At 37.8% G+C, this 26,450-nt stretch overlaps 1 protein-coding gene across 15 annotated transcripts in view; it reads right to left on the bottom strand.

Annotated features, from left to right (window-relative positions):
- The window catches only part of SYNE2 (spectrin repeat containing nuclear envelope protein 2), a 319,025-nt gene that overhangs the window by 175,900 nt on the left and 116,675 nt on the right, over nt 1-26,450 (bottom strand). For all 15 annotated transcript variants that reach the window (XM_059914375.1, XM_059914389.1, XM_059914374.1 and 12 more), the window contains exons 17-32: nt 25,662-25,826; nt 24,656-24,805; nt 22,673-22,846; nt 20,170-20,328; nt 19,695-19,868; nt 16,739-16,873; nt 15,185-15,343; nt 11,965-12,176; nt 11,728-11,818; nt 10,780-10,898; nt 10,138-10,264; nt 8,502-8,659; nt 7,534-7,681; nt 6,245-6,855; nt 3,706-3,885; nt 1,674-1,824 (exon numbers count right to left, since the gene is read on the bottom strand). In XM_059914375.1, coding sequence (XP_059770358.1) covers nt 1,674-1,824; nt 3,706-3,885; nt 6,245-6,855; nt 7,534-7,681; nt 8,502-8,659; nt 10,138-10,264; nt 10,780-10,898; nt 11,728-11,818; nt 11,965-12,176; nt 15,185-15,343; nt 16,739-16,873; nt 19,695-19,868; nt 20,170-20,328; nt 22,673-22,846; nt 24,656-24,805; nt 25,662-25,826 — 2,913 coding nt within the window. The remainder of the gene's footprint in view (nt 1-1,673; nt 1,825-3,705; nt 3,886-6,244; nt 6,856-7,533; nt 7,682-8,501; nt 8,660-10,137; nt 10,265-10,779; nt 10,899-11,727; nt 11,819-11,964; nt 12,177-15,184; nt 15,344-16,738; nt 16,874-19,694; nt 19,869-20,169; nt 20,329-22,672; nt 22,847-24,655; nt 24,806-25,661; nt 25,827-26,450) is intronic.

Here is a 26,450-nt window from a genome sequence, read left to right as displayed (position 1 = left end):
AGTAGAAAAGTAGCTATGTGAACCGGGCCACAAGGCTGAGGGGATTTTGTAAAGCTGATCGTGTTGGATACTCTGAGAACCAAAGCTCCTTAATCCATTTGGATGAGGACACGATCCTCCTAGATCCCAAGACTGCCAAACCCAGAAGCTGCCTCTGCTGGATGGAACCAGACAGGTTGCATCTAAGAGATTCCGACTGCCAGCCTGCTCCTAGCATGGTGGTCTCCCTCGATTAAATCTGATGGGAAACCAGTTACACAGTCACATATTGTACAACTGGTGTCCAAGCAGAGCTCTTTCTGATTGGTCAGTTCCAAGAAACTGCGTCTGAGAAAGGAGGCCGCAGGCAGGGGCTACTCCTCATCTGTGGCACTGATGTGACTCTGAGTGTCACTTCAGCCTCAGGGATAAGAGTTCTAGACAAAGACTAAATTGTCTGTAAGAATCTGGTCTACAGGCATACCTCGGGGACATTGCAGGTTTGGGTCCGGACCATGGCAGTAACGGGAGTATCGCAATAAAGCAAGTCACATGATTTTTTTGGTTTCCCAGATATATATAAAAGTTATGTTTACATTATACTGTAGTCCATTAAGTGTGCAGTAGCATTATGTCTTAAAAAATGTACATACCTTAATTTAAAAATACTTATTTGCTAAAAACACTAATCATCATCTGAGCCTTTAAGCAAGTCATAATCTTTTTGGTGGTGGAGGGTTTGAGATACTGCAAGAATTCCCCAAATGTGACATAGAGACACAAAGTGAGAAAATGCTGTTGGAAAAATGGTACCGACAGACTTGCTCTACAAAGGGTTGCCACAAACCCTTCCATTTGTAAAAGACACAATAAAGCAAAGTGTGATAAGGTGAGGTATGTCTGTATATAAGCCTCACTGATGCTGTGCTCAGCCACTGGGAACTTTAATAAAATTGCTTTCTAACAACCAGGTGTATCAAGTAGATGATATTTCACCAATGCCTCTGATATTTTGACAGCACTTTAGCATAGAGTACTCATAAAACCAAGAGGAAAAGCAACTTTCTGGTGTACAGTAATACAGTGTAGTGTATCCTTTTCTAACTATTCCATTCTTCTGCCACTCTGGTTGATAACCGCATAAAATCATAGAAAATAATGACATCTAGTGTCCAAAAGTGTTATTCTTCTTAAACTATGAAGCTGTGATCGGCGAGGCTATGAACATAAGACGGAGCAACTTGGAGATAAGCTCACACATCTTTACGAAGAAATAAAAGGGAAGAAATAAAAACATAATTTTTCCTTTATCCACTAACAACAGATGGGATTTTCCTAGTACCTTCTTTCTCTCAAGGTTGCAATGAAGTCTCAGGGGTTTTTTTTATGTGGAAAGTCAGTGCACAAACTGTTCCAACCTTTCAGAGGTCGCGGCAGGGGCAACCCCAGACTCCAAAAGAACCACACCATCAGTATCAAAACCCAAACAGATACAACCCAGCATTAACCTGGGGACCAATTTTTTTTTCAAGCCCCGGGGATAAATTCAATAAATTCTTAGATATCTGGTAAAACAAAGTCACTAGTAACTTCTTCTAAACTAAGTTTCGAAAGTGACTCCATTGATAATATCCTCTCTATTGGGCTTGCAAGCGAGGCCGCTATGTAAAGTTTCCTTTGGAATTTGGACTCACCTCTGCTATCCTTTTCTTCAAGTTCTCCTTTCCCATGTAGGAAGCCTGGAGGGAGATGATATTCTCTTCTTTTTGAATCAAAGTTGTCAGGACACTTTTAAAATTCTGATATTGTTTTAAGAGCTCCAAAACTCTTTCACATTGGTCAAGGCTATGAAAAAAAGTAAAACAGCTAAATTTCTGAAAATAACAAAACCATTCTTTCTCTTTGTAAGTATCCTACAGTAATGACTAATAAGTTATAGAAGGATTTTTCCTCTAGACATGGTTTATAATATTGTTTTACAATTTAACCTAAGAATGATGGCATATATATTTATTTGACAAATGGATGGTATAAATAATCACTGGATTACTATTTTCACCAGGTCAATATTAAAAAGTCACCAGATGTAAGCTCTGGAAAGAAACACAGGATTCGTAACCATAAGGAATCAGCACCTCAATTTCATTAACTAAAAGATAACTTGGAAAACAATGCCTCCCCAGCATTATTCTTAGAGACTGCTTCAGTGTTAATTTAATATGATTCAATTATGTCTATTTCAACTCATTCTAGATTTAGCCCTTTTAAAAAAAGTTTAGTACAGACGATGTGGCAGCTAAGACACCTGGTTTCTAGTTATGGTTGGGCACTAATTAGTCATGCGACCTTAGATAAGTTACTTGAGGCTCTTTGGACCTCAGTTCTTTCCTCCGTAAAATCAAAGGGTAGACTAGATCAAATCCACAGACAGACTTCATCTTGACTACTGTATACTCACATTCCAGTAGGAAGCAGGAACTCCACAGATGGAGTTCTGTGGTGAAAGGACCACTGATAGTAAAGTTAAGGGAAACCACCAAGGAGCTGAGACACCCAGAGACTAACCCTTCCAAAAATAGGTTCAGCACCTGGGCTCAAGGGGAAAGAGGGAAAGTGCCCTAAGCCAAAGAGGTGTCAGTAGGAGCTGCTGGAACCACTTGCTGAAAAGGGTGGGGGTTAAGACCACCCCGACTTCTCTCTCTTCTTGGTTACTAATCTCATACTAGTACCTCCCACTTCCTAACCCAACTGGAACCCTTGGCTTGGGTGGTACAGCCTGTAGGGGTCAGCCCTCTCAACTACTCCTACCCCCAGGCAGAGAGTAAAGGAAGAAGGCAGGGATGGAGACTCTTCAGCCGAATCGCCAACCAGGACTGATAGGTAAGGGCTGCCACAGAATTAAGAAAACTTCTGAGCCTTGTCCAGGTTCTGTAGGAAAGATGGCAGTAACTGACTGGCAACATCTGCCATTTAAGTGGAGTGTGGTAGGATAATGCCCCCAACTCCCAAAGATGTCCACGTCCTAATCCCTGGGTCCTGTGAATATGTTACCTTACATAGCAAAAGGGACTTTACAGACGCGACTAAATTAAGGATCTTAAAATAGAGACATTATCCTGGATTATCTGAATGGGTGCAAGATAATCACAAGGGCCCTTGTAAGAGGGAGGCATGAGGGTCAGAGTCTGAAGGAGATGTGATAACAAAAGCAGAGATGAGACAGAGAGAGATTGAGATTTGAAGATGCTGCACTGCTGGCCTTAAAGATGGAAGAAGGGGACACAAGCCCAGGAATGGAGTAGGTGGCCTCTAGAGGATTGAAAAGGCAAGGAAACGGATTCTCTCCCAGAGAGTCCAGAAAGGAATGCAGTTTCATTTTAGGATTTCCGACCTCCAGACTGTAAGATAAGTTTGTGCCGATTTTAAGCCATGACATTTGTGGTCATTTATTACAGGAGCAATAGAAAACTAATATAGGTGGGGCAATAATAATTATAAATACACTATGTATTTGTCCTCCCTCTTAGACAACCTCTTAAAGTCATTTGTCCGTAATCTAGGATTCCAGGTCTTGCCCCAGACGTTGGCCCAGTGAGCTTCGAGCATGAAATCCTTAAGTTGGCCTCTCCTTGAGGCCCATGGGAATGTGTTTTCAACATACAAATTTCAAAAAGTTAATTGTGCCACAGACAGTTTTTCAGATTTGGGAGGAATTTTTTTCCTTACCATTCAGTGACCGAAGCTTTTGTATTCTCCCACAAGAGTGCTGTGCCTTGGCACTGTTGACTCAGAGCTTTCTCTCTGCCGTCTTTGAATTGTGGAAGAGAATTCACCATTTCTTGCAAGTGTTTCTTATCTTCTCCACATTCATCTAGATCCTTATCCAGTCTGAGTAACGATTTTTTCCTTGATTATGAGAGAGAAAAATTTAATGGCCAATTAGGCGATTTGATTCAACACAAATATGGGTAATTTGTGGGAGCACACTAACTTTAATTTGTCCTCATGAGGTTTGTTTTTTTTTAATTTATTTATATTTATATATATATATATATATATATTTTGACTGTGTTGGGTCTTCGTTTCTGTGAGAGGGCTTTCTCTAGTTGCGGCAAGCGAGGGCCACTCTTCATCGCGGTGCACGGGCCTCTCACTATCGCAGCCTCTCTTGCTGCGGAGCACAGGCTCCAGACGCGCAGGCTCAGTAGTTGTGGCACACGGGCCTAGTTGCTCCGCAGCATGTGGGATCTTCCCAGACCAGGGCTCGAACCCATGTCCCCTGAATTGGCAGGCAGATTCTCAACCACTGCGCCACCTGGGAAGCCCAGCATGGTAATCTTATCCATCTCATGGCTTTAAACAGCATTCTAAAATGTTGATGACTCTCAGATGTATACCTTGCCCAGACCTCTCTCCTAACATCTGATGCCACCTATTTTTAACAGTCTTATTGACAGTGCTACTTGAACATCCAATAAATATTTTGAACCTATTGTGTCTAAAACTGAGCACACCTGATCTTTCATTCAATGCCTGATAAACTTGTCTTCATCATTCCAGTTAACGGTAACTCCAGTCTTTCTTTTACACCCCATGTCCAATGTGTCAACAAACCTTGTGGACTCTACTTTCAAAATACATACAGAATCTTAATATTTTTTGCCACCTCACCACTGTTCCGTGCCACCATCATTCCTCACCAGGATTATTGCTATAGGTCAAACTAGACTTCCTGAGTCTTGCCTTGACTCTTACAGTCTATTCTCAACACGCCAGCCTGTTACAATGAAAACCAAATCATTTCCCTCTGCTCAGAAGCCTCCAATGACTTCCCATGTCACTCAACAAAGAAACCAAAGTCAACACATGGCCCACAGGTCCCTACAGGAGCCAAGCTCCATCCTGCCCGTGACCCCTGTGACCCCCTCCCTGCTAACCTGCTCACCTCCTCGTCTCTCCTCAAACATGCCAGGCCCAGTCCCACACCTGCCCTTTGTACCTATAGCCCCTCAGCCTGGGACGCTCTTCCTCCAGGTTGTCACTTGGCTTGTCACTCATCCCATCTGGCTCACATGTCACCTTCTCTGTAAAACTGTGCCTGCTGACCCTGTGTGAATTGTAACCACCTCTTCCTTCCCTACTTACTCTTTCTCCATGGTCTTTATCACCATCAAACATACTGCATATCTTCCTTGTCCCACTAGATAATAAGCTCTACCAAGGGCAAGAATTTTTGTCTGTTTTGTTAACTGCTGTATCCCCAGGACCTAAAACAGTGCCTGGCTTATTCTATTAGTAACTCAATTAAAAACTAAAGCAATTTACTATCTATCAAAGTATAGTTTTCATTTATAAATTAATAAGTTAATTTATTACTAATTATTTATAAATCTATAATAAATGCATTAACAGTCAAATTAATAACTAAACCAGTTCCACAACTCATGAAGAACTGGAGCGCTGTTGAAATGGAAGTCCCATTGAGACGGAGGGCTCAGGGAAATTTCAGAGGGAAGAGCTTAATCAGCTAAACAGCCTCAGGAAAGCACTGAGCCTGAGGGATTAGAAGTGGGCAGAAGAGATGGAAAGTGGGCGAGATTTAGAAGGGGGAGGGGGGCTCACAAAAGTGACTCTTTTGCTAACTCTTGCTAACATTTTCATTTTCAGGACCTGGAGGCCGACGCTGAATGCCACAATGACAATAGCAGCACTCGTACAGATGGCTGCGAACCTCAGGTAACCCCAGTTCTGCTGAGTCTCCAGAATCAACACTAACCTTAGTCTACCTCTTAAACTCAGTCCTCATCTAATCCTGCCAGGAGGAGGGGAGAGGACCAAATAATGAAGGAAGAAGTAGGGACGAGGCCTGGTATGTGCATCTTCCACCACTTGTTCTCTATTATCAAATGTGTAGAGTTTCCCAGGTCTTCCCCCATCAGGAGAACTCCATAATAAATAAACAGCAGCAAAGAGACTTTGAAGCAACTCATGGACTTCACACATATCTTATTGTACTCTTCCTCTGTCCATAAGAAGGAAAACTTCAAAGGAAAAAATTATATAACACTTTGTAAAGGCACAATCTCAACAAAAAGAAAGCTTGTTTGAAAAAGCCTACAAAAAAGAATGCTGAACCTTGAATAGAGGGGGATGGCACAGAAGTAGAAAGACACAGGAAGCATTTGTTTCACCTAATAGATATTTGGGAAAAGGAAAAAACAGAAAATCGTCATCTTGCATGGAAATGGATGAAAACGATACCTACCGTTGTTTTACAGCTGGAACGGTGGGATCTTTCAGGCCTATTTTGCTGATTTGATTGTGTACATCTTGAATATTTTTCAGGAGTTCATTATTTTTGAAAATACAAGTCTCTAATAATTCATCTTCTTCAGTGAGTTTCTCCTGTCTGCCAGAGCCATGTGTCTCAGATAAGCTTCTGGACAAAGCATTCAGAAGTTTTTCACAGGAGGTGTTTTCACCCCGTTCAGCATCTTTAATGCTTATACCGAGCACCTTCAAACGTTCGTCCAAATGTCTGGCCTTGTCTTTCATCTGATGAATTCTTCCCTCTTTATTTTCCACCGTCAAAGTATTTCCTGGTACCACCTGTGAACCTGAGGCTGAAAGGTCTATAAGAAGCTCACCAGAGAGTTCGGCTCCTCTCAGAGAAGCCAAAAAATCTTCCAGAACTTTGAGGGCATCTTTACTCCTCTGGACTCTGTGGTTCATTTCTTCGAGTTGTGTTCTGTGTTTCAGGATAATATTCTGTGCTGCATGCAGGTCAAGCGGGTTTAATTCCTTTAATGCAAAGTTGCCTGACTGTTCCAAATGATTACATATTTCAATCTGTTTTACTATGGAATCTTGGATATTCTAAAATAAAGGTAAGAAAAGCTGAAAGACTGAGGCAGAAAAAAGAAAAATTGCATAGCAGAAACTAACCTCAAATTATGTCACTAGATTTGATCAAGAAAACTGCTTCTCAGTTTAACCAAGTCTGACAGTTTTGACAGAAGGAACACTTTAATTACAAATGATCAGATGGCCCAGCTCTTTCATTATCTGATACCCTTCCTGATATATAGATCCCCAAAAGAAAAGAGGTATATAAATTTATCGATTCAATGAAAATAATTACAGGTTGAACTATTGAGACATCTGTTTATAATTTGAAAAATAAAAAAACATATTTTTAAGATGAGATTTGGAATAAGTAAACTGTAGAATATGACAATTTAAGCATCTTAGTCTAGTACAGAGAGAAAATTAGGATTTCAGTCATTGGAGAAGGCATTCATAAGCAAGCCTTCATTTTTAATTCAAAGAAAATATGTCATTATTTACTCTATGGTACCTATTGATACTTCCAAATTGGCAAGGAATTAAAGAGTTGAGAAATAAATAACAAGTCTAAATTATTGAAGATTTTTCTGCCGTGGCTTATATTTGAAATAAATACTATGGATGTATAATTTTTAAAAAAGCATAAACATGTATAAATCTCCGAAGAACTGTTTATTCTATAAATACACTGTGAGAATTTATATTTACCCTCAGGTTTCGATAAATGTCATCAGCATCAGTGAGATTAAATTCTTGAATGGCCATTTCACAGAGGAGCAGGTCTGAGTCACAGAGAAGGAGCAACTCCTTCTCCACAGGTAACACAATATGCAGCGCAGTCTCCAAAGACTCCATTCTGGGTGAAAAATAAATCAGACATGAGGGGAAAACACAGCAGAAAGATATCTTATAAAACATATTAATGCCATTATTTAACCAAGAACAGAAAATAATTATTCAATAAAAATACATACAATGATGTGTATAGATCATCACATTAAAACCCAAACCCAGTGATCCACAATGGCAAAGAATGAGTTGTTTGCTATATCCAAGTACTCTCGATAATTTAACTGATACTGCGCTAAATGGAAAACTGTTGTAAAGCATACTAAGCTTTTCTCTCTCTTTTGAAATACAAAATACTAAATGTAATTGAACCTTGCCTTGATGACAAAGAAATTCATTATGCATACTAATTATTTTATTAGTGGAAATATACTAGGATTCAAAGTCTAGGCCAATAATAAGTTGAAATGTATGACCCTGGATAAATAACATATAGACTCTGAGCCTCAGTTTCCTCCTATGTAAAATGGGGAGATGTGCTGGGGGTACACAACCTATGTAAAGGGATAACAATAGCACTCTCATTCTAAAAATGAGGAAATCAAGGCCCAGAGAAGTTACGTGACGTGGCTAAATTCAGGCTCAAGGGGAGACAGTGGGAAGAGCACGGCCTTTGGAACTCAACAGACTTTAAGTTCCACTTAAGTCTCTGGCCAGTAGTATGGCTTGGTTATGTGATTTAACCTCCCCCAGCAGGAGTTTCCTCATCAGCTTCTCTTATGGTTGTTGTGACAACTAAATAAAATAACATACTTAGTATAATATTAGCCTCTCTTAAAATTTAGTAAATTTAGTAAGCTCATGGTTAATAGATCCCAGCATTATACCTGGTATTAAGAGTCATCTGAAGCTCTCTTTCTTTCTCCTTTAATTTATCTCTTGCCTTAACTAGAAAAGGCTTCCTAATGTCACTTTCCAGCTCTTCTAACTTCAGTGAAGTGACTTCAAACTCTTTCCAGCAAGCATCAGTTTCATTTTTTAAGACCTGGATGAAACATGTAAATTAATTTTTCAATGAATGGGTTAATAGGCACAATTATTCTGTTCTTACAAAATGAGACATTTACAATTGTGGGCACAAACACAAAGTTTCACATGAAAATACATTTGAAAAGATATTTTACAAGTAAACTATCCTTCAGAGAGCAATGCTATTAACTGTGCTCTCAGAGAATCCACTGAATGAAATCAAGGGAATCAGCAACATGGCTTTCAAAGGAATCCAAATGCCCTTCCCTGAAGTTAGATACACAGAATACAATTCAGAAAGATACACAGAGATATAAGAACATATTCTATTAGATATTCTATTTTCTCTAGTCTTTTTTTTTTCTCCTTAAACTAAAATTGCAATGAACCAAAATCATTTCTATCAAATGAGAATGAATAAAATTAATTTATAATTTATAGTTAAACATCTAAAATTCTATACTATTCCAACTCCTTATCTTGGTTCTGTTTTTTTTAAAAAGGCACTGCTATAGAATCTGAGTGCTCATCAGTATAATTTGTTCTTCACTTTCCCCAAGGATTTGTATAGTTTTTCTAACCAACTTATTATTCAGTCACAGGAGTAAGGTCTCAAGACAGCTTCTTAATTGTGATGAAAACGTGCTACATCCATTACTTGAACAACAGAGATTTTAACACATGAATTTTGCTTATTCAGATGGAAAATAGAGAAGAGCCATTTGGTAGAGTGTGATTCAGGAACTGGCATCATGAAAGGAAGATAACTAGAAAATATGAGAGGGCATTGTAGGAAGCACCCGTGACCTTTTCTCCACCTGATGGGCTTTCTGTAAGGGTTCACTCTAATGCACATCCAAGCATACGACGGTGTTGTACTGCAATGCACAGATTATCTTCAAAATAAGGAAGATACTTATTTGTAGAACTTAACGATTGGTGTGCCCATCACTAGATTGTTTTTTCTGCAGCTCCTGAGTCAAATGCAGTACTCCCTCTGATGGCTCTCCACAAGATCATCCATCACGCACAGAGAAAACTCCGTCCACGACCTCCCCCTTTCTTATTACCCAACATCAGACAGATAATGCGACAATTTGGTTAAGATGATAGATGACTGAAACAAAAATTCGGAGTCGCTGGTTTTTCACATATTGTTAATTTTGGAGCAAACCAGAAGCTGTGTTGGCTGAAATCGCCTTCAAACACATTGTTTCAACCAATTCATCTGAAGCCTTCATCCCCATCCCAAACACAATCTAAACTTCTGCAAGCCACAATACCTAGAATATCAAATTAGAGCATGAGCAATAAATTAGCACCCCGAACAAACTCTTTCCTGGGTTTGGGGGTCTTTCTGAAATCCGGTGACAGAGAGTTCTTCAGAAACATCTAGCATGTGAGACCACAACAAAAATGGTGAAGTCTATACTTATGGCGGTATTATTTTCTAATAAAAGATAAAACTCCTCTAGTAATATTTTCAGTATTTACCTGTAGATCTGCCAGTTTATCCTGTAGACAAACACTACTCCTTTCCTTGTCACTAGAGAAATCAGAAATAATCCTGACAATGCTGTTTTGCAGGTGTAGTTCAAGATTGTCTCTGTGTGTATCATACCTGGAAAAAAATTAAATGCAATGTTACTTAATTTTAAAAATAAGACTAAAAAAAATTTTTTTTAATTACTGTCAATTGTCCATGAGGAAATCCCAGAGAATGTCTGCTTAAGTTACTGGATCACATGCAAAAATTATGACTAAAGGAAAATAAAAACTTACTTATTAAAGTACAACGTTTGCACTGATGAAAGATATTTGCTGGATTTTCTAGTTGTTTAAAAGAGTTTACCTCTCCTTAACATATACACAATACTATACATAAAATAGATAACCAGCAAGGACCTACTGTATAGCACAGAGAACTATACTCAATATTTTGTAATAATCTATAAGGGAATAGAATCTGAAAAAGGATATATACATACATACATACATCATATATATACATATATATGTGTGTGTGTGTGTGTGTGTGTATGTATAACTGAATCACTTTGCTGTACACCTGAAACTAACACAACATTGTAAATCAACTGTATTTCAATAAAAAAAAACCTTTTTTTAAAAGTTTACCTCTCTAGTAAACTATTTATAGATGCACTGTGATCCTTTTCATATTTCTCCATAACACTTTCCTCCTGTTGAGGCTTTAACTTGGATTCCAGGCTAAAATCCTTAATCGATTCCATTGCCTAAGCAAATACACAAATAGTAAACATATTATCTTCAATATACTTAATTGTCTGGAAAAGATAAATATTTTGTGATACAAAGGGATATCACTGATTCTTTATACCCCAAACCAGGAGATAATACAATTTATTTAAAGTTTCTCAGCTCAGAGAAAGGTCTTTCCATAGGACAGAGGAGATTTACTAGACTGATTCTCACCTTCTAATTGGTATGTCAGCAGGATGAAGGAGTTCTCCCAGCCCCTAAGTGCTGTTTCTGCCTGTGACCACATAGCCATGGTCCAAGGCAGACAGAAGCCTAGCATGCAGGAGCAGACCTCTGAAAAAAAATACACCTTGTTCCTTCCCTACCCCTTCTGACAGGCAGTCTGGGCTGTGACATACAGCAAATCCCCACTTTCCTAGAATTTAAGAATTTAGAAAATCCAATTCCCAAGGAAAGTAAAAGACATTTTAATGAGAAAAAGACAAATGACAAATGAACTAGTTCATGGCAATGACACTGAAGCATCTGTGCAGTTTAAGCTCAGCCTCTTGTGCTCTCAATAGTAACACGCAGACAGCGTGCATTCATAATGGTTCAAAATGGTCTCTTTTGGAAAGAGCTGCTGGTATCCTCAGAGGAAGATTAAGTGACGCTTGCCATAGCTTTGGTTTGTTGTATTCTAATTCTTTGAAAAGCAATCTTCCTTATATTATTTAAGTGGGAATTCTCAGCTGATGGAAACAATCAGATAATTAAATGCAACACTCAATGAGAAGTGGATTATTCTACACCTGGCTTTTTTCATTGGGTTTACTTCTAAAATACATTATCCAAATTTAACACCTTTTCAGCTGATGGCTGATTGTCTGATTTTGCAGATGGCACCTCGCTGAGGGCGTTCCTTCCTACATTCTCAGATGTGTCTGCGGTACCCCTAGGAAGGAATCAAAATTGCATATTAAAATACAGGGAGAAAAACAAAGCCTAAAAGAGAATGAATAATACTCAGTGTCATTTGATTTCGAGAGAGGGTTTATCTCATTTCTCACTGACATGCAGCTATTCTTACGAGGCACTAACTTGTTTTTCGACGTGCCTCCCACCATGGGTTGCAGTGTCATATGAATCTCGGAAGCACATTTCCGAAGCCTTTCTAACTTCTGTTCGTAATCTTTCAGCACTCTCCTCACTTCTTGCTGACTCTTCTGTGAAGTCAGCTCTTCACACAGCTCCCGCAGGACATCCATGTGGTGATCAAGCTGGTACAGGCTGCCTTCCTCTGAAAAGCAGGCCTGATTGAGGAAATAAAGCAGGAAGTGTGTTTCAAATGAGTTTACATGATTAGTCCATGAGGATTAGAAACTAACACATGTGTGTGACTTTAACAACACTTTCAATTGATACAGCCACTATGGAGAACAGTATGGAGGTTCCTTAAAAAACTAAAAATAGAACTACCATACGATCCAGCAATCCCACTACTGGGCATATACCCTGAGAAAACCATAATTCAAAAAGAGTCATGTACCACAATGTTCATTGCAGCACTATTTACGACAGCCAGGACATGGAAGCAACCTAAGTGTCCATCGACAAATGAATGGATAAAGAAGATGTGGCACATATATACAATGGAATATTACTCAGCCATAAAAAGAAACAAAATTGAGTTATCTGTAGTGAGGTGGATGGACCTAGAGTCTGTCATACAGAGTGAAGTAAGTCAGAAAGAGAAAAACAAATACCGTATGCTAACACATATATATGGAAACTAAAAAAAAAGAAAAAGGTTCTGAAAAACCTAGGGGCAGGACAGGAATAAAGATGCAGACATAGAGAATGGACTTGAGGACACAGGGAGGGGGAAGGGTAAGTTGGGACAAAGTGAGAGAGTGGCATGGACATATATACACTACCAAATGTAAAACAGATAGCTAGCGGGAAGCAGCTGCATAGCACAGGGAGATCAGTTCGGTGCTTTGTGACCACCTAGAGGGGTGGGATAGGGAGGGTGGGAGGGAGATGCAAGAGGGAGGAGATATGGGGATATATGTATATGTATAGGTGATTCACTTTGTTATAAAGCAGAAACTAACGTACCATTGTAAAGCAATTATACTCCAATAAAGATGTTTTTAAAAAAAGGAAAAAAAACAAAAACAAGAAAAACCCCAACACTTTCTTTTATAAGCCCGTCCACTGTGTGCCTGGTGTGGGAATGGGCACTGGAAACAAAGACGAGCAGTCAGCCCTAAAGGGATTCGCCACAGCCCAGTGATGTAGTGAAGGAAACCAGAACACGTCAACCCAACGTATGCCTCTTTGATGTGAAAATTATTTTTTTAAATTGAAGTACGGTTGATTTACAATGTTGTGTTAGTTTCTGCTGTATAGCCAAGTGATTCAGTTAAACATATATATACATTCTTTTTCATATTCTTTTCCATTATGGTTTAGGACGTGAAAATAATTTTGAACTGAAGGCAATTAAGAAGCAGTAAACACAGAGGGAATTCCCTGGCAGTCCAGTGGTTAGGACTTGGCGCTTTCACTGCTGGGTCCCAGGTTCAATCCCTGGTCAGGGAACTAAGATCCCGCAAGCCACGCAGCATGGCCAAAAAAAAGAAAAACGAAACAGAAAAGGTTTCCCCTTTTCTGCCTAAAAACAAGAAATAAAGTTTCTTTTACTGGAGACAGAGTTTCTATCAGCCCAGAGATGGGACCAAAAGAATCTGCAAACAAACCCTGTACCCTAACCCTTATCTTCCTAGTTCCTTCTTCACCTTTTTACTACCCCTAGCCCAAACTCCTTTGTCTTGCCAATTCTTCACAAATGTATTGTTTCTTTGTCTAAAAGGTATAAAAGATTCCTGCTCTGGTCACTTCTTTGGGTCATCATGCTCTTGTGAAGGCTCCCATGTGCATCTAAAAAGTGCTCTGACAGGGCCACTACCTGCCTTAAGGAGTCAGAGAAAGCCTCCTTCACATGGAGGAGACATCTGAGCTAGAGGTGGAAAGAACACGTATGAGTCCTTCCAAGTAAAAGGGGAGAGAGGTCATGCCTAGTGGAAGGAGCAGCCGAGAAAAGAAAAGCTCCAGAAGTTCTGAAAGGACATGGCTGGAGGGGTGCTGAAGGCGTGTCCTGGGGCCACACGTGAAGGGCCTTATGTGGCCTTCTGAGGCGTTTGGAGATGTCCCGGGAGTAATGGTGAACCAGTGACATAAGATTTGTGGTTCAAAGGGATCACTCTGGTGATGGGGCTGGAAGACAGTGCAACCACCATCATACTGAGAAAATGACCCCAGGTTAAGGGAAGTGGCAACGCTGGTGGAAAGGAAGGAAAAGAAGCAGCTCTTCTGAAGAGTAACAGATGGGAGCTGGCAACCGACTACACTAAGGCTGAGTGAGAAGGAAAGGGGGAGGGGGGAGGGAGTTCTGAGATGGCAATGCCTTTCATAACCAGGATACATAAGAGGAAGAAAAGTTCAAGAGGAGATATTATTGGTTGGTTTTGGACATGCTGAAGTGGAGATCTCTGGGGAACACTGGTGATATCTACTTCTTGGTTAGAAACACAACCTGGAGCTCAGGGGAAAGGACTAGGCTGGAGATAATGAGAGGTGCTATCATTGTAGAGAGGGCAGTTAAAACGCCCAAGTGCATACAACTACCTGGAGCAAGCATGAAATTGGCCAAAAACTGAGACCCCAAAACTAAGACATCAGGGTAACACAGTAAAAAAGGAAAATTAGTGAAGGACACTAAAAAGAAGGTCTCCCCCCAAAATAATAAAATAAGAAAAAGCAAGAGAGATTGGTATCGAGAGAGCCACAGCAGTAGAAAGTTTAAAAGAAATGAAAAGAGGGGTCAGGACTGTCAAATATGCAGAAGCAATCAAACAGGATGAGGACCAAAAAGAGACCATTAGATTTGCCCCGGCTGGTTTATATCCTGATTTGGTATCTTTCACAAAAGCCGTGTTTCTGAGGACACCGTCCTTACAAAAGTAACTATGGGAACTTCAATAGCAGGTGACACATCTTGTAACCAGAGTCTCAGGACAGGGGCCACTGAGATATATAAAGAAGAAATATTAACTCAATTCTGAATTTTTCTCACTTCCAAAAAACAAGAAGCATGGGCTTTAGCTAGAGCTTGGACTGCAGAAGCGATGATCCCCAGGGGACAAAAGGGCTGAAGTAATTTTCAGAGCAGATTTAACCCTAGCCAAGGGCATACTAAACCATTTAAGATAAACCCCACAATGATAACAAAATTTGAATGGGAACAGGTTTTTACCTCATGTTCCTTGATGAGACCCTTGGTCCTTCCTCTGCGAATTAGTTTCTTTTCTTTATTTATTTGTTTTTCGAGTTTTGCAATATTGTCACTAAGTTTTTCTTTTTCAATGTCTATTTTTAGTTGTTGAATATACAAAGACATTTCATGATGAAGCGACTGCCAAGAAAAAAAAAAAAAAACCAAAGGCACGTATTAACCATAATAGGATATACTGAAAAGATTTCCATTAGAAACACAAAAATATTTGTTGTAACAAAGGATAGAAACAGAGCTTATGTGAACTTGTGATTCATCCATGTATCTTTGGGGAGGATGTTTTAAAATATACCAGAAACATATTTTTTTTTCTTTCAATAACTAAAAATGTGTTTTAGCTGTGAAAGACACTGTTAGAATTAAAAGACAAGCTGCAGACTGGGAGAAAATATTACAAAACACATATCTGAGCCTATGGAGAAATATCAAGTAACTACAATGTGTAGCCTGAATGGGATTCCAGAACAGATGTAAAAGGACATTAGGGGAAAACTGTGGAAATATGAATAAAGTATAAACTTCAGTTAATAATCTATCAATATTAGTCCTTTAATTGTGACAAAGGTACCATATTAATGTAAGATGTTAATAACAGGGGAAACTGGTCATGGGTATATTGGAACTCTCTGTATTACCTTTGTAATAATTTTGTAAATCTAAAATTGTTCTAAAAGTTTATTTTAAAATGTGTTTTAAGAAGGCCTTTAACAGTAGATATTCAATTATATTACCTTATTCTCTCTCTCTCCCCATATATTCACACACACACATGCACACACTTAATACTAAATACCATTTACTAAACACAATCTCTGTGGTAGGTGCTTTATATAAATCCTTGCAACAATCCTGCCAAGTAGGTGGAATTATTCCCATCTTATCACTGAAGCTCCCAGTAAGCAACTTGCCCAAGGTCATAGCTGCTGGATCCAGGTCTGTTAGCCACCAAAGCCTATACCTATTTTCTATCAAACTCTATATGTTTATATGTGTCAATAAGTTGTCTTAGTCAGGATCCAACCAGGAAACCAGAAAACATTAAATATTTAACTCAGAGGGAATTAAATGCAAGGAATCGATTTTAAGAGATGAAAGCCAAAGAGGGGACGGTAAGGTAATACAGAGATTAGCATCGGCAGAAAGCTGCTACCACCCTAGGCTGGAGGCTTCAGCAGAGCCCAGGCAGAATGGTCACCCATCAGAAGCTGCATCCATGGAACCTGCAGCCAGGGGGAGACACAGCTGCCAGAGACACTGTGCAAGAGAGAAAGGGAAAGAAAGCCATTGGACTCTTCCTTTTCCACCTTCCAATCACCCTTTAATCTCCAAACACTGCTGTCATTGGATGAACACAGACAGAAGCCAGCTGATGCCGGGCCTGAGAACCACAGCCTACAGTGATCAGCCCTCCGTGATACGGGGCAGACAAGGGACCACCAAAGATGACTCTGATGACAAACAGGTCCAGGGTCAGATCTATAAGCATAAGCTCCAGACACATATGCATGTTCTTACCTCCCACTTGGCACAGATATCTCTACTCTTTTCTTCCAAAGACAGCTTTACATCCTCAGTTACATTATTTTTCAATTCTTCAACAGCTTTCAAATACTTGGCCAGACTTTTAGTATTAAAAATTATTAGTGCTTCCTAAAAATAAAACCACAAACAAGAACATGAAAGCCTTATTCTACTGCCACGTCCTCAAAGCTAATTTAACAGGTAGAATTTTAGAGTCTTTAACATGTAGAACCAGGAAAGGACTCCATGAAGACTATTTGAAGATTTAGGGGAGACTTCTCTTTGTAGATTGAGGTTGATCTCCCTTTTGTATCCCTTGAATTCTTTTGAAAAGAATTGCAAAATATTCATTATTCAAATGTAGTTACACATTTGAGGCCAGGATAAAGACTTCCTTAAGATACTCAACATGGTTTTTGGTACCCCTTTGATAAATATTTAAAAGGCTTACTGAAAGGCTTATTATGAGCCACTGGCAAAGTATCCTCTAAAATTCTTAAGTATTGAGCAGACGACCACACTTCATAAGTAATACAATATTAAGAGTATACCAGCTTGTATTAGAGATCAGTGTTGCAATAAGATACAATTTATAGTAGGGTTAAGATAGCAAATATTTAATATTGTGCATAAGCATTTTATACTGCAAGGAGGCAACATCCCCTTATCATGGACTTCAAAGTTTTGCCCAGGGCCAACCATAATCGCAGTCCCATCCCAGGGAAGGAACAGCAGGAGATGGGGATGGGGTCTGCCTTCCCAGGAATGTGTTAGTCCCTTACTTCACACTTACCTACTCTTATAGAATATTACCTGGCAATACTCTATAAGAACAGAAACCTGGCTTAGGTAACTACCAAATGACAGAACAAAAATAGTCTGGGGTCTGTGAAAGGGCAGAAAAATCTATCAGAAGATGAAAGTAATTGTGGGGGAGAAGGCAATTAAGCAGGGTGGGAAGTCATTCATATACTTATTACATATTTATTATGGGTCTCCTGCAGAAAAGGTACAACCTGAGCGCCCAGGAACCTCCTTCCAAAGCCTCTGTGAGGATTGCTAGATTTACGGCCAGGGAAGACATGCTAGCACTGTGTGCAGGAAGGGGGCTCCTACCACCCATGTGTCCCAGGAGTCCCAGGGGGTCTCAGGGCAGTACCTGGCAGGGCAGGGATTCTGCTTCTGCTGTGAAAATGGATCTACTTCACTAAATGCCAGAGACAAAAGGGTGGAAATCCCTGGCCTCAGATTCCAAAAGGAAGATGGTCAGGGAGAGGAAAATGGTGCAAAAACTGACACTGTAACTCCTCTCTCTGGTAGAGGAGGGGCCTGCGGCCTCTGCTTTTTCTTTTTCTTCCCTCTTTCCTCAGCTGACCGTATCTGTCCTTTTGAAATTCAGCCTAGTGATTACTTAAAAGAACAACTGACTCTTAAGTTTAGTTCAGCACTCTCAGCATATGGGAGTAGAAGAGGGGAAAAAAGACAGTGGGAATTGGTCAAAGCTGGTGGCCGGCAAGGTGCAAGCAGCATAAGATGGCTGTGGGAAAAGCAATGCTGAAATACCTGATATTAGGGTCCAATACGGTTAACAGTCCAGAAAGCCAGAAGAGGGTTGAGCCCAGACAAGAGAAGGAGACCACAAGGAGAATGAAGAGAGGCTCCTGTAGGAGCTCCTTTTCCTGAAAAAACTGTACACAGTAGCGCTGGCAGTATTGCTTTACTTCATCTTTTTTTTTTAAATTGAAGTATAGTTAATTTACAATGCTGTGTTAGTTTCAAGTGTACAGCAAAGTAATATATATATATTCTTTTTCAGATTCCTTTCCATTATAGGTTATTACAAGGTATTGAGTAGAATTCCCTGTGCTATACAATAGGACCTTGTTGATTATTTTATATATACTTAATGTGTATATGTTAATCCCAAATTCCTAATTTATCTCCCCCCCCATACCCCACCACTATCCCCTTTGGTAACCATAGTTTGTTTTCTATGTCTGTTAGTCTATTACTGTTCTGGATTTACTTCATCTTTATCTCCCCCAAAATGCCTAGCTCATTTTAAATGTTCAATAAACTTGTTAAATGCTGAATAAATGAATGAAGGAAAGAACACATATTTCTCTACCTGTCCAACCTCCAAGGGTAGAGACCTTGTTTTACTCTTATTTCATATCCCCAAGTACCTCCAGTGTTAGTTAATAGTGAGTCTGCTTTGGACACATCTTTTTTTTTTTAAGGTATAATTGATTTACAATATTATATTAATTTCAGGTATACAACATAATGATTTGATGCTTTTATGGATTATACTCCATTTAAAGTTATAAAATAATAGCTATATTTTCTGTGCTGTACAATATATCCTTGGAGCTTATTTATTTTATACACAGTAGTTTGTACCTCTTGATTTCAATACATCTTAAGCTGCCTATCAGACCATGAAAAGTCAACCTAAAACTGTCTCCATACAAAACACTATTGGATCTTTAACTGCTGATAAGCATATGTTCATAAGTAGCTTTTACCAAAGCATTTTAATAATAGAGGTTTTATTTTACATTTGGGGAATTTTAACCACTCAAAGTTTCTTCACATACCTTATTTTCATTTATTGGCAGCTGGATAAGACTAGAATTATTATGTCCATTTTATTTGATTAAAAAAGCCAGAGAAATTAGATTCTTGCTCAATGTCATAGAAGTCAGCCATGCTTTTTACACTATACCACTGAGTTCATTCATACAGTAAAATGTGAATTAAAAAAAATCTTCGTTTGAATGTTTATTTTTAAGAGTTTCTGGGGAACAATGTATAAAACTTGGAAATTTTTTAAAGTTACAATAACTTTGTTATAATTACAGTGATGGAACCATCTTGATTTCAAATGAGGTAGATTTATATCTACTAATGATAAATGTCCTACATTTGATGGTTGAAAGAGCCGCACCTTGTATTTTGAAATTAGTCCTCTCTGGCTCTCTCTTTGGCCAAGTAATTGTTCAGCCCTTGTAATGTATGATTCAAGTTCCTTCTGTGATTCTTCCACCTTCAGCCTGACATCCAGGTCTGGGGAAACATCAGTTGAGTTCTTCAACACTGCTACTAATTTTACCATATTGATCTGTGATGACAAAAAATTCTCAACTTAACACTTAGCCCAACTTCTTAGAAAACTCATAAGTTAATAAATATTTTCTTTGAGTAGCAACTCATATTTTCCCACTAGACATAAGAACATCCTATTTATTATACTGATATTTTCCAACATGCTCGAAATAATAAAGAAATAAAATATAAGGCAAAATTAATATTTTATAAAACATTTCCAAACTACAAGGCAATCCCCCCCTCTTCCCTGCCTTCTCACTGACCACTCAGTTTTAAAGACTAAATTTACTAAATAGGGACTATTAAAGAGAGACCTGGACTTTCTCTTTAGCTTCTTGAATCTTTGCTTGAAGCCCAGCTGTGATCACATACTGAAGAGACTCCTGGCTTGAAACATTTTGCACATCCATTTGTAAAGTGTCATCAGTTCTAGACACAAGCTCTTCATACATAGAGCCTTTGGCAATAAGATGCTATTAAAACAAATTAAAGTGAGATCACAATAAATATTCGGATTATGTTAAACATTAACCCTAACAATCTCATCAGGAAATCATAAAAAGTTAACTATTAATCCAAAATGAGGCAAATTTATAGTCTAAAAAATGTTATTTTAAACATTCATTTTGAAATTTTATATTTATAATCAGATTCTGAGCAACAGTCTTTTATAGATTTTTTTAATATAATAAGCACTTCAATAAAATAAAGACTAGAAGAAATACAATGCCAATAGAGAGAAAATAAGTTGAGAGAGTAGTAATAAACCTTAAAAAGAGATTGTTGTAAGTCTAATCAGTCAGAAGGGAGTTCAATAAATGTTATTGGAGAAAATGGCTATTGGAAAACATCTTTTTAGAACCATGCTTTATACAACATACCAAAAATAAATTTCAGATGAATTAGAAAATTATATACAAAATATGAAGCTAGAAAAGAAGAAATTATCCATGAAAATGGATCTGCTCCCTGGGTGCGGAGGGCCTTTTTAGGCATAAGAGACAGAGATGACTAAATAAATACAAAAATTTTCTATGTGAAATAAAACAAACAACTTAAAAGTCAACAACTTGGTAAAAATATATGCCACACAAATGAAAATGGGTCATGATTCAGAGCTTATAAATTCAGTAAGAAAAATACTAAGATCCCAAAGATAATTCAGAAAATACAAAAACAGATATAATTCACAGAAACAAATGGCTAATGAATATATGAAAGACAGTTCAATCTTACATGTAATCAAATAAGTACAAATTAAAATAATGAGTTACCACTTTTCAGTTATCAAATTAACAAAAAACATTTTTAATTACAACTCAGAGGTGGCATGGGTATGATAAAATAGAAATTATATTGTGTGATATCAACTATGTAAATGTTGATCTTATCTATCTTAGAGCAGTGGAACTATGGTGATTTTTATTTTCCTCTTTATACTTTTAGACATTATTTAAATGTTCTAAAGTTAGCTCATTCATTTGTAACTTCAATTTTTTCTATTTTGAATCATAAAAGTAACAAAAGCTCCTGTCAAAAACTCAAAGAATGGAGAGGTATACAGCACATAAAGAAAAAGTTCCTCTTCTTCCCCATCCCTCCCTTAACTGTCATTTAATCAATCATGCACACATTCATTTAAAAAATATTTACTTTATATCTACTAGGTACCAGGAAATGTACTAAGAGCTGGGCATAATGCAGGATCAAGACACACAGAGTTAGCTATTTGTATATGCTTACAGATATTTTTCTATAGATATAAATGCATAAAGTTTAAAAAAGCAACTGTTTTTAAAAATACTGAAAGGATCACATCACCCATACTGCTCAGCAACTTGCATTTCTTACTTTACAATATATCTTGATCCAACAAAGATCTACTTAATTTCTTCTTAACGGAAGTATACTTCAGCTTGTTTGTGTTTTCACTGTTTATAACAGGGATCATTGTTATAGCTTTGAAATATTTTTTTAATATTGAATTTCTCATTTCTTACTCATTTATTTCACGAAAATAAATTCCAGATACAGCAAATAAATAAATACAAAAATAAAATTAGAAAAGCACTGGCAGATGGCACAGGTAAGTTTATATAATATTTTCAAAGCAATAAAAAGTATTACTCTTATAAACAATGAAAACACAAAATTCTACATATACACCTTTCAGAAACGTAGATTTAAAAGAATTACACAAATGTTCCTTTATCCCAAGAACCTTCCATCTGGTTGTAACTTATGACATGCTCTGTAAATTTTATAGCTGAGCTGGAACTCAGTAAAACCTCAACTGTAACTTCTTTCCAGGGAGAACTGAGCGATATTAAAATACACTGTTGCCTCATTGCTTTTCAATGAGTCCACTGCCTGAGAATAAAGACAGAACAGAGTTTTAACAACATTCAGCCCCTCCCTGCAACAGGTAAGGAAGGGAAAGCTTAATAAGGGGTTGATCTTTCAAAGCATAGGTTGTATAATCTCTTACATTAGCACTGCACTGAGCTATAGGAGACTGAACTCACTCATCTCATTGCCCTCTGATACAAGAGAATATTTTAATCTCCATCCTGTAGCTGGGAAAATTAGTTCAAGAATTTAAAATCCTAAGGTATTATTAGTCTTCAAATCTATCCTCTGTCTTCAAGCAAAATCACAGCAAATGATCCAGGGTTGAGATTCCACGCCATTTTTTAAAAACCCCAACAAAGAAAATTCTAACAGTAGTCTTATTACTGTTTCCTTTAAAACTTTTTATCTTAATACATAAGCCTACAACCATAAAAGCTGTCTTTTTAATACTTTTTCCACTCATACCTGCAAAGATTCTTCCACTGAGGTATCTACATCACCTAGCTGTCTCAGAAGATCCAAAACAGATGTGGTTTCCGCCTCCCAGATTTCCACTTGTCCAACCAGTTTTTCAACCTCTTCAGCCACTTTCAGTGTCCCTGTAAATTCTTCATTTTCTTTTTCATGTTCTTCCCCAGCCTACAACATTCAAAATTATCACTATGAAAATGGTAACATTTACATTATAATTTTCAATTTAAAAAAGTTATATCCCTATAGCGAATTAATTGAACAATGAAAACCTCAAAAACAATGGCTGTTTTTTAAACTCAATGTTTTAATATTATCTTTATAAAGTTTAGTTAAAATGCATACTAAACTATCATGCCAAAACAAATAAAAAAATAAAAACAAGTGCTAAGTCAACATATTTTAATGATTTAAGATCTACTTTTTGGACAATGATAACAATACTTTATGATAGCATATATAGCTTTATTTTTTTTTATTTATCGGAGTATAGTTGCTTTACAATGTTGTGTTAGTTTCTGCTGTACAGCAAAATGAATCAGTTACACATATATCCCCTCTTTTTTGGATTTCCTTCCCATTTAGGTCACCACAGTGCATTAAGTATAGAGTTCCTTGTGCTATACAGTATGTTCTCATTAGTTATCTAAGCATATATCACTTTAAAAATTAAAAGATTTGTTCACAAAAATTTTCTTCAGAATGATATCATCCCTATCAGTTAGTTACTGTTATCTCCATTTTACAGATAAGAAGATTAGAGCTTAGAAAATTAGGGTATTGACTCTATAAACACATTTCTAAAACTTGTATACAATTTAATTAAATACAGCTATTAGCAATAGTAGTTGTGAAACATCAGAATCAAATTTCAACAAAATTAAGCCTTTTCCCATTAATAATCTCTCAATATCCTACAGGTTGATATGCTACAGCTTTACATGACAGACACATTCTTAAAGTTGTTTTCAATCAGATCATATTTTAAATGTATGAGAAAAATATTCTATATTCTTCTATTCTAAAAGCATATTGCACAAATTCAGATTTTTCAATATCTTCTTTGATTATGTCTTTTCACGGTGGGAAAACATGGGCACTCCATCATGACAACTGGCCAAAGCCAGTTAAAAATTACTTTCTTGGGCTTCCCTGGTGGCGCAGTGGTTGAGAATCTGCCTGCCAATGCAGGGGACACGGGTTTGAGCCCTGGTCTGGGAAGATCCCACATGCCGTGGAGCAACTAGGCCCGTGAGCCACAACTACTGAGCCTGCGCGTCTGGAGCCTGGGCTCCCAACAAGAGAGGCCACGATAGTGAGAGGCCCGCGCACTGCGATGAAGAGTGGCCCCCGCTTGCCACAACTGGAGAAAGCCCTTGCACAGAAACGAAGACCCAACACAGCCAAAAATAAATTAATTAATTAATTAAAAAAAAAATTACTTTCTTTAAAACTATATAAGTTACTATTCTGAAGGAGGCACACTTCCAAAATCATAGGTGTTACACTTTACATGTGTATGATTTTTTTGTTGTCGTTTCTGTTCCATATTCTTATCTATAATCTAAAGTCATCCTCTGAATTACCCAACAAAGCAAGAAATAAAGATTTTATTTCCCTCCATTTTACAGAAAGGAAGCAAGACACAGACCAGTGGCTAGCCTAAAGCCGGACAATTTCTGAACACTAGTCAGAAGCAATCTGAAGAAAATATCAGCTCCATTTCCACAGCTCAGAAGTCATGACTGCTTCTGCGTGTCTGCAGACTCCTCAGTGAGTGAGACGCCCAGGGCTTTAACACTGAAGACCACTGCATGAGGGAACCACTTAGGCATTTTATTGGAAAATGACCATACTTTAAATGTTATCTAATGATCCATTTACCACTGTTTCAACAATATGGTTTTTTCAAAAGAAAACCAGCAAAGTTAAATTATTTCTATATACAAGTGAAATACATAAAGTATGACTATTTACCATAATATTCTGACTGCGATTTTCAGGAAGTTCTATTGACATATCTGTTGAAAAATCAGCAGTTAGTTTCTCTTCTTTAGATAGTTGAGTATTTCCAGAATTGTCAAGAAAGGGCTCATCTTGCTTTTTTATAAGGGGCAGGTTCATTTCCTATAAAAAATTAATGTCATGAAATATAATGCCTATATTTTTATGCTAAGATATATGATTAACAACAATAAATGAACATAATATATTCAATATAGTTTTAGGATTTATCAGTTAGTAACAACGTTATAAAATTTCCCATACAACACCTCAGTCTCAAATTGTTAAAAATAAGAAATAGAATAATTTAATAATTCAAGTTCAAAAATTATTTATTAAAGGTATGCTTTTATGAAGCACTATACTAAATATAAAGATAAATAAAGCTTAGTGTATGTTCTCAAGGACCCTGAAATCTAGTAGGCAAAAATGCTTAACGTTATTCTTTAATGGTAAATGAATTTCAACTAGAAATCTGTATGCTGTATATCCACGCAAAAACCTGTACATGAATGGTTATATCAGCATTATTCATAATAGTCAAAAAAGTGGAAAGAAGCCAAATGCTCATCAACTGATCAATGAATAAATAAAATGTGGCATATCCATACAATGGATTATTATTTGCCAATAAAAAGGAATGAAGTACTGACACATGTTACAAAATGAACTTTGAAAACATTACACTAACTGAAAAAAGCCAGAAACAAAAGACTACGTATTATATGACCACATTTATGTGAAATATCCAGAATAGGGAAATCTTTAGAGCTGGGGACATTGGGAGAAAATGAAGAGTGACTGGTAATGGGTACAAGTTTCTTTATGAGGTGATGAAAATGTTCTAAAGTTGATCATGGTGATGGCTGCACAACTCTAAATATTTCACCTGAAAACCACTGAGTTATGCACAGTAAATGAGTGAATTGTATGTATGGAAATTATACCTCAATGAAGCTGTTACCAAAAAAAAACTTACAAGCTGAGTTTTTGTAATAAACTTTCTCCATCTTTTATTCAGTCTCCTCAGTTCTTTAGAAATAGATGATCCAACTTCATCATTGCTGACTTGAATTAAGAAATTTCCCACTTCATTTAAAGTAGTATGTTCTAGATTCCACTGGGACAGTGTCTCAAAGGGAACCTACAAAACGTATAAGCAATGTAATATTTTAATGACATACTATTTGTCTTTTCATTATTTATAATAGATCTTCACCAAGGTTGACTGTAAAGCAAAAGTGAGTGTGAGGGGGCTTCCCTGGTGGCGCAGTGGTTAAGAATCTGCCTGCCAGATGGGTCCCTGCCAGGGGACATGGGTTCGAGCCCTGGTCTGGGAAGATCCCACATGCCGCAAAGCAACTAAGCCGGTGTGCCACAACTACTGAGGCCGTGCATCACAACTACTGAAGCCTGCACGCCTAGAGCCCGTGCTCTGCAACGAGAAGCCACCGCAGTGAGAAGCCGGTACACCACAAGGAAGAGTAGCCTCTGCTTGCCGCAACTAGAGAAAGCCCACGTGCAGCAATGAAGACCCGATGCAGCTAAAAATAAAATAAAATAAATAAATTAAAAAAAAAAAAGTGAGCGTAAGGTTTTTGCAGAGACTTTGACTCTCCCTGTTGGCTGAGCGCTTCATCCCTGATCACTAACTGGCAGGTGCTGGCTGCCTGTTATCACTCTTGGTCCCGGACTTTCAGGAAGCATCTGATCTTCTATCTTTCTAAGTGGCTGATGAGCTTACAGCAAAGGTTCTCAAACTTTTTCA

The sequence above is a fragment of the Balaenoptera ricei genome, chromosome 2 (assembly GCF_028023285.1).
Source record: "Balaenoptera ricei isolate mBalRic1 chromosome 2, mBalRic1.hap2, whole genome shotgun sequence".
Classification (NCBI taxonomy): domain Eukaryota; kingdom Metazoa; phylum Chordata; class Mammalia; order Artiodactyla; family Balaenopteridae; genus Balaenoptera; species Balaenoptera ricei.
Note: the sequence above shows the minus strand (reverse complement) of the source record. Positions and strands in the feature narration are given on the sequence as shown.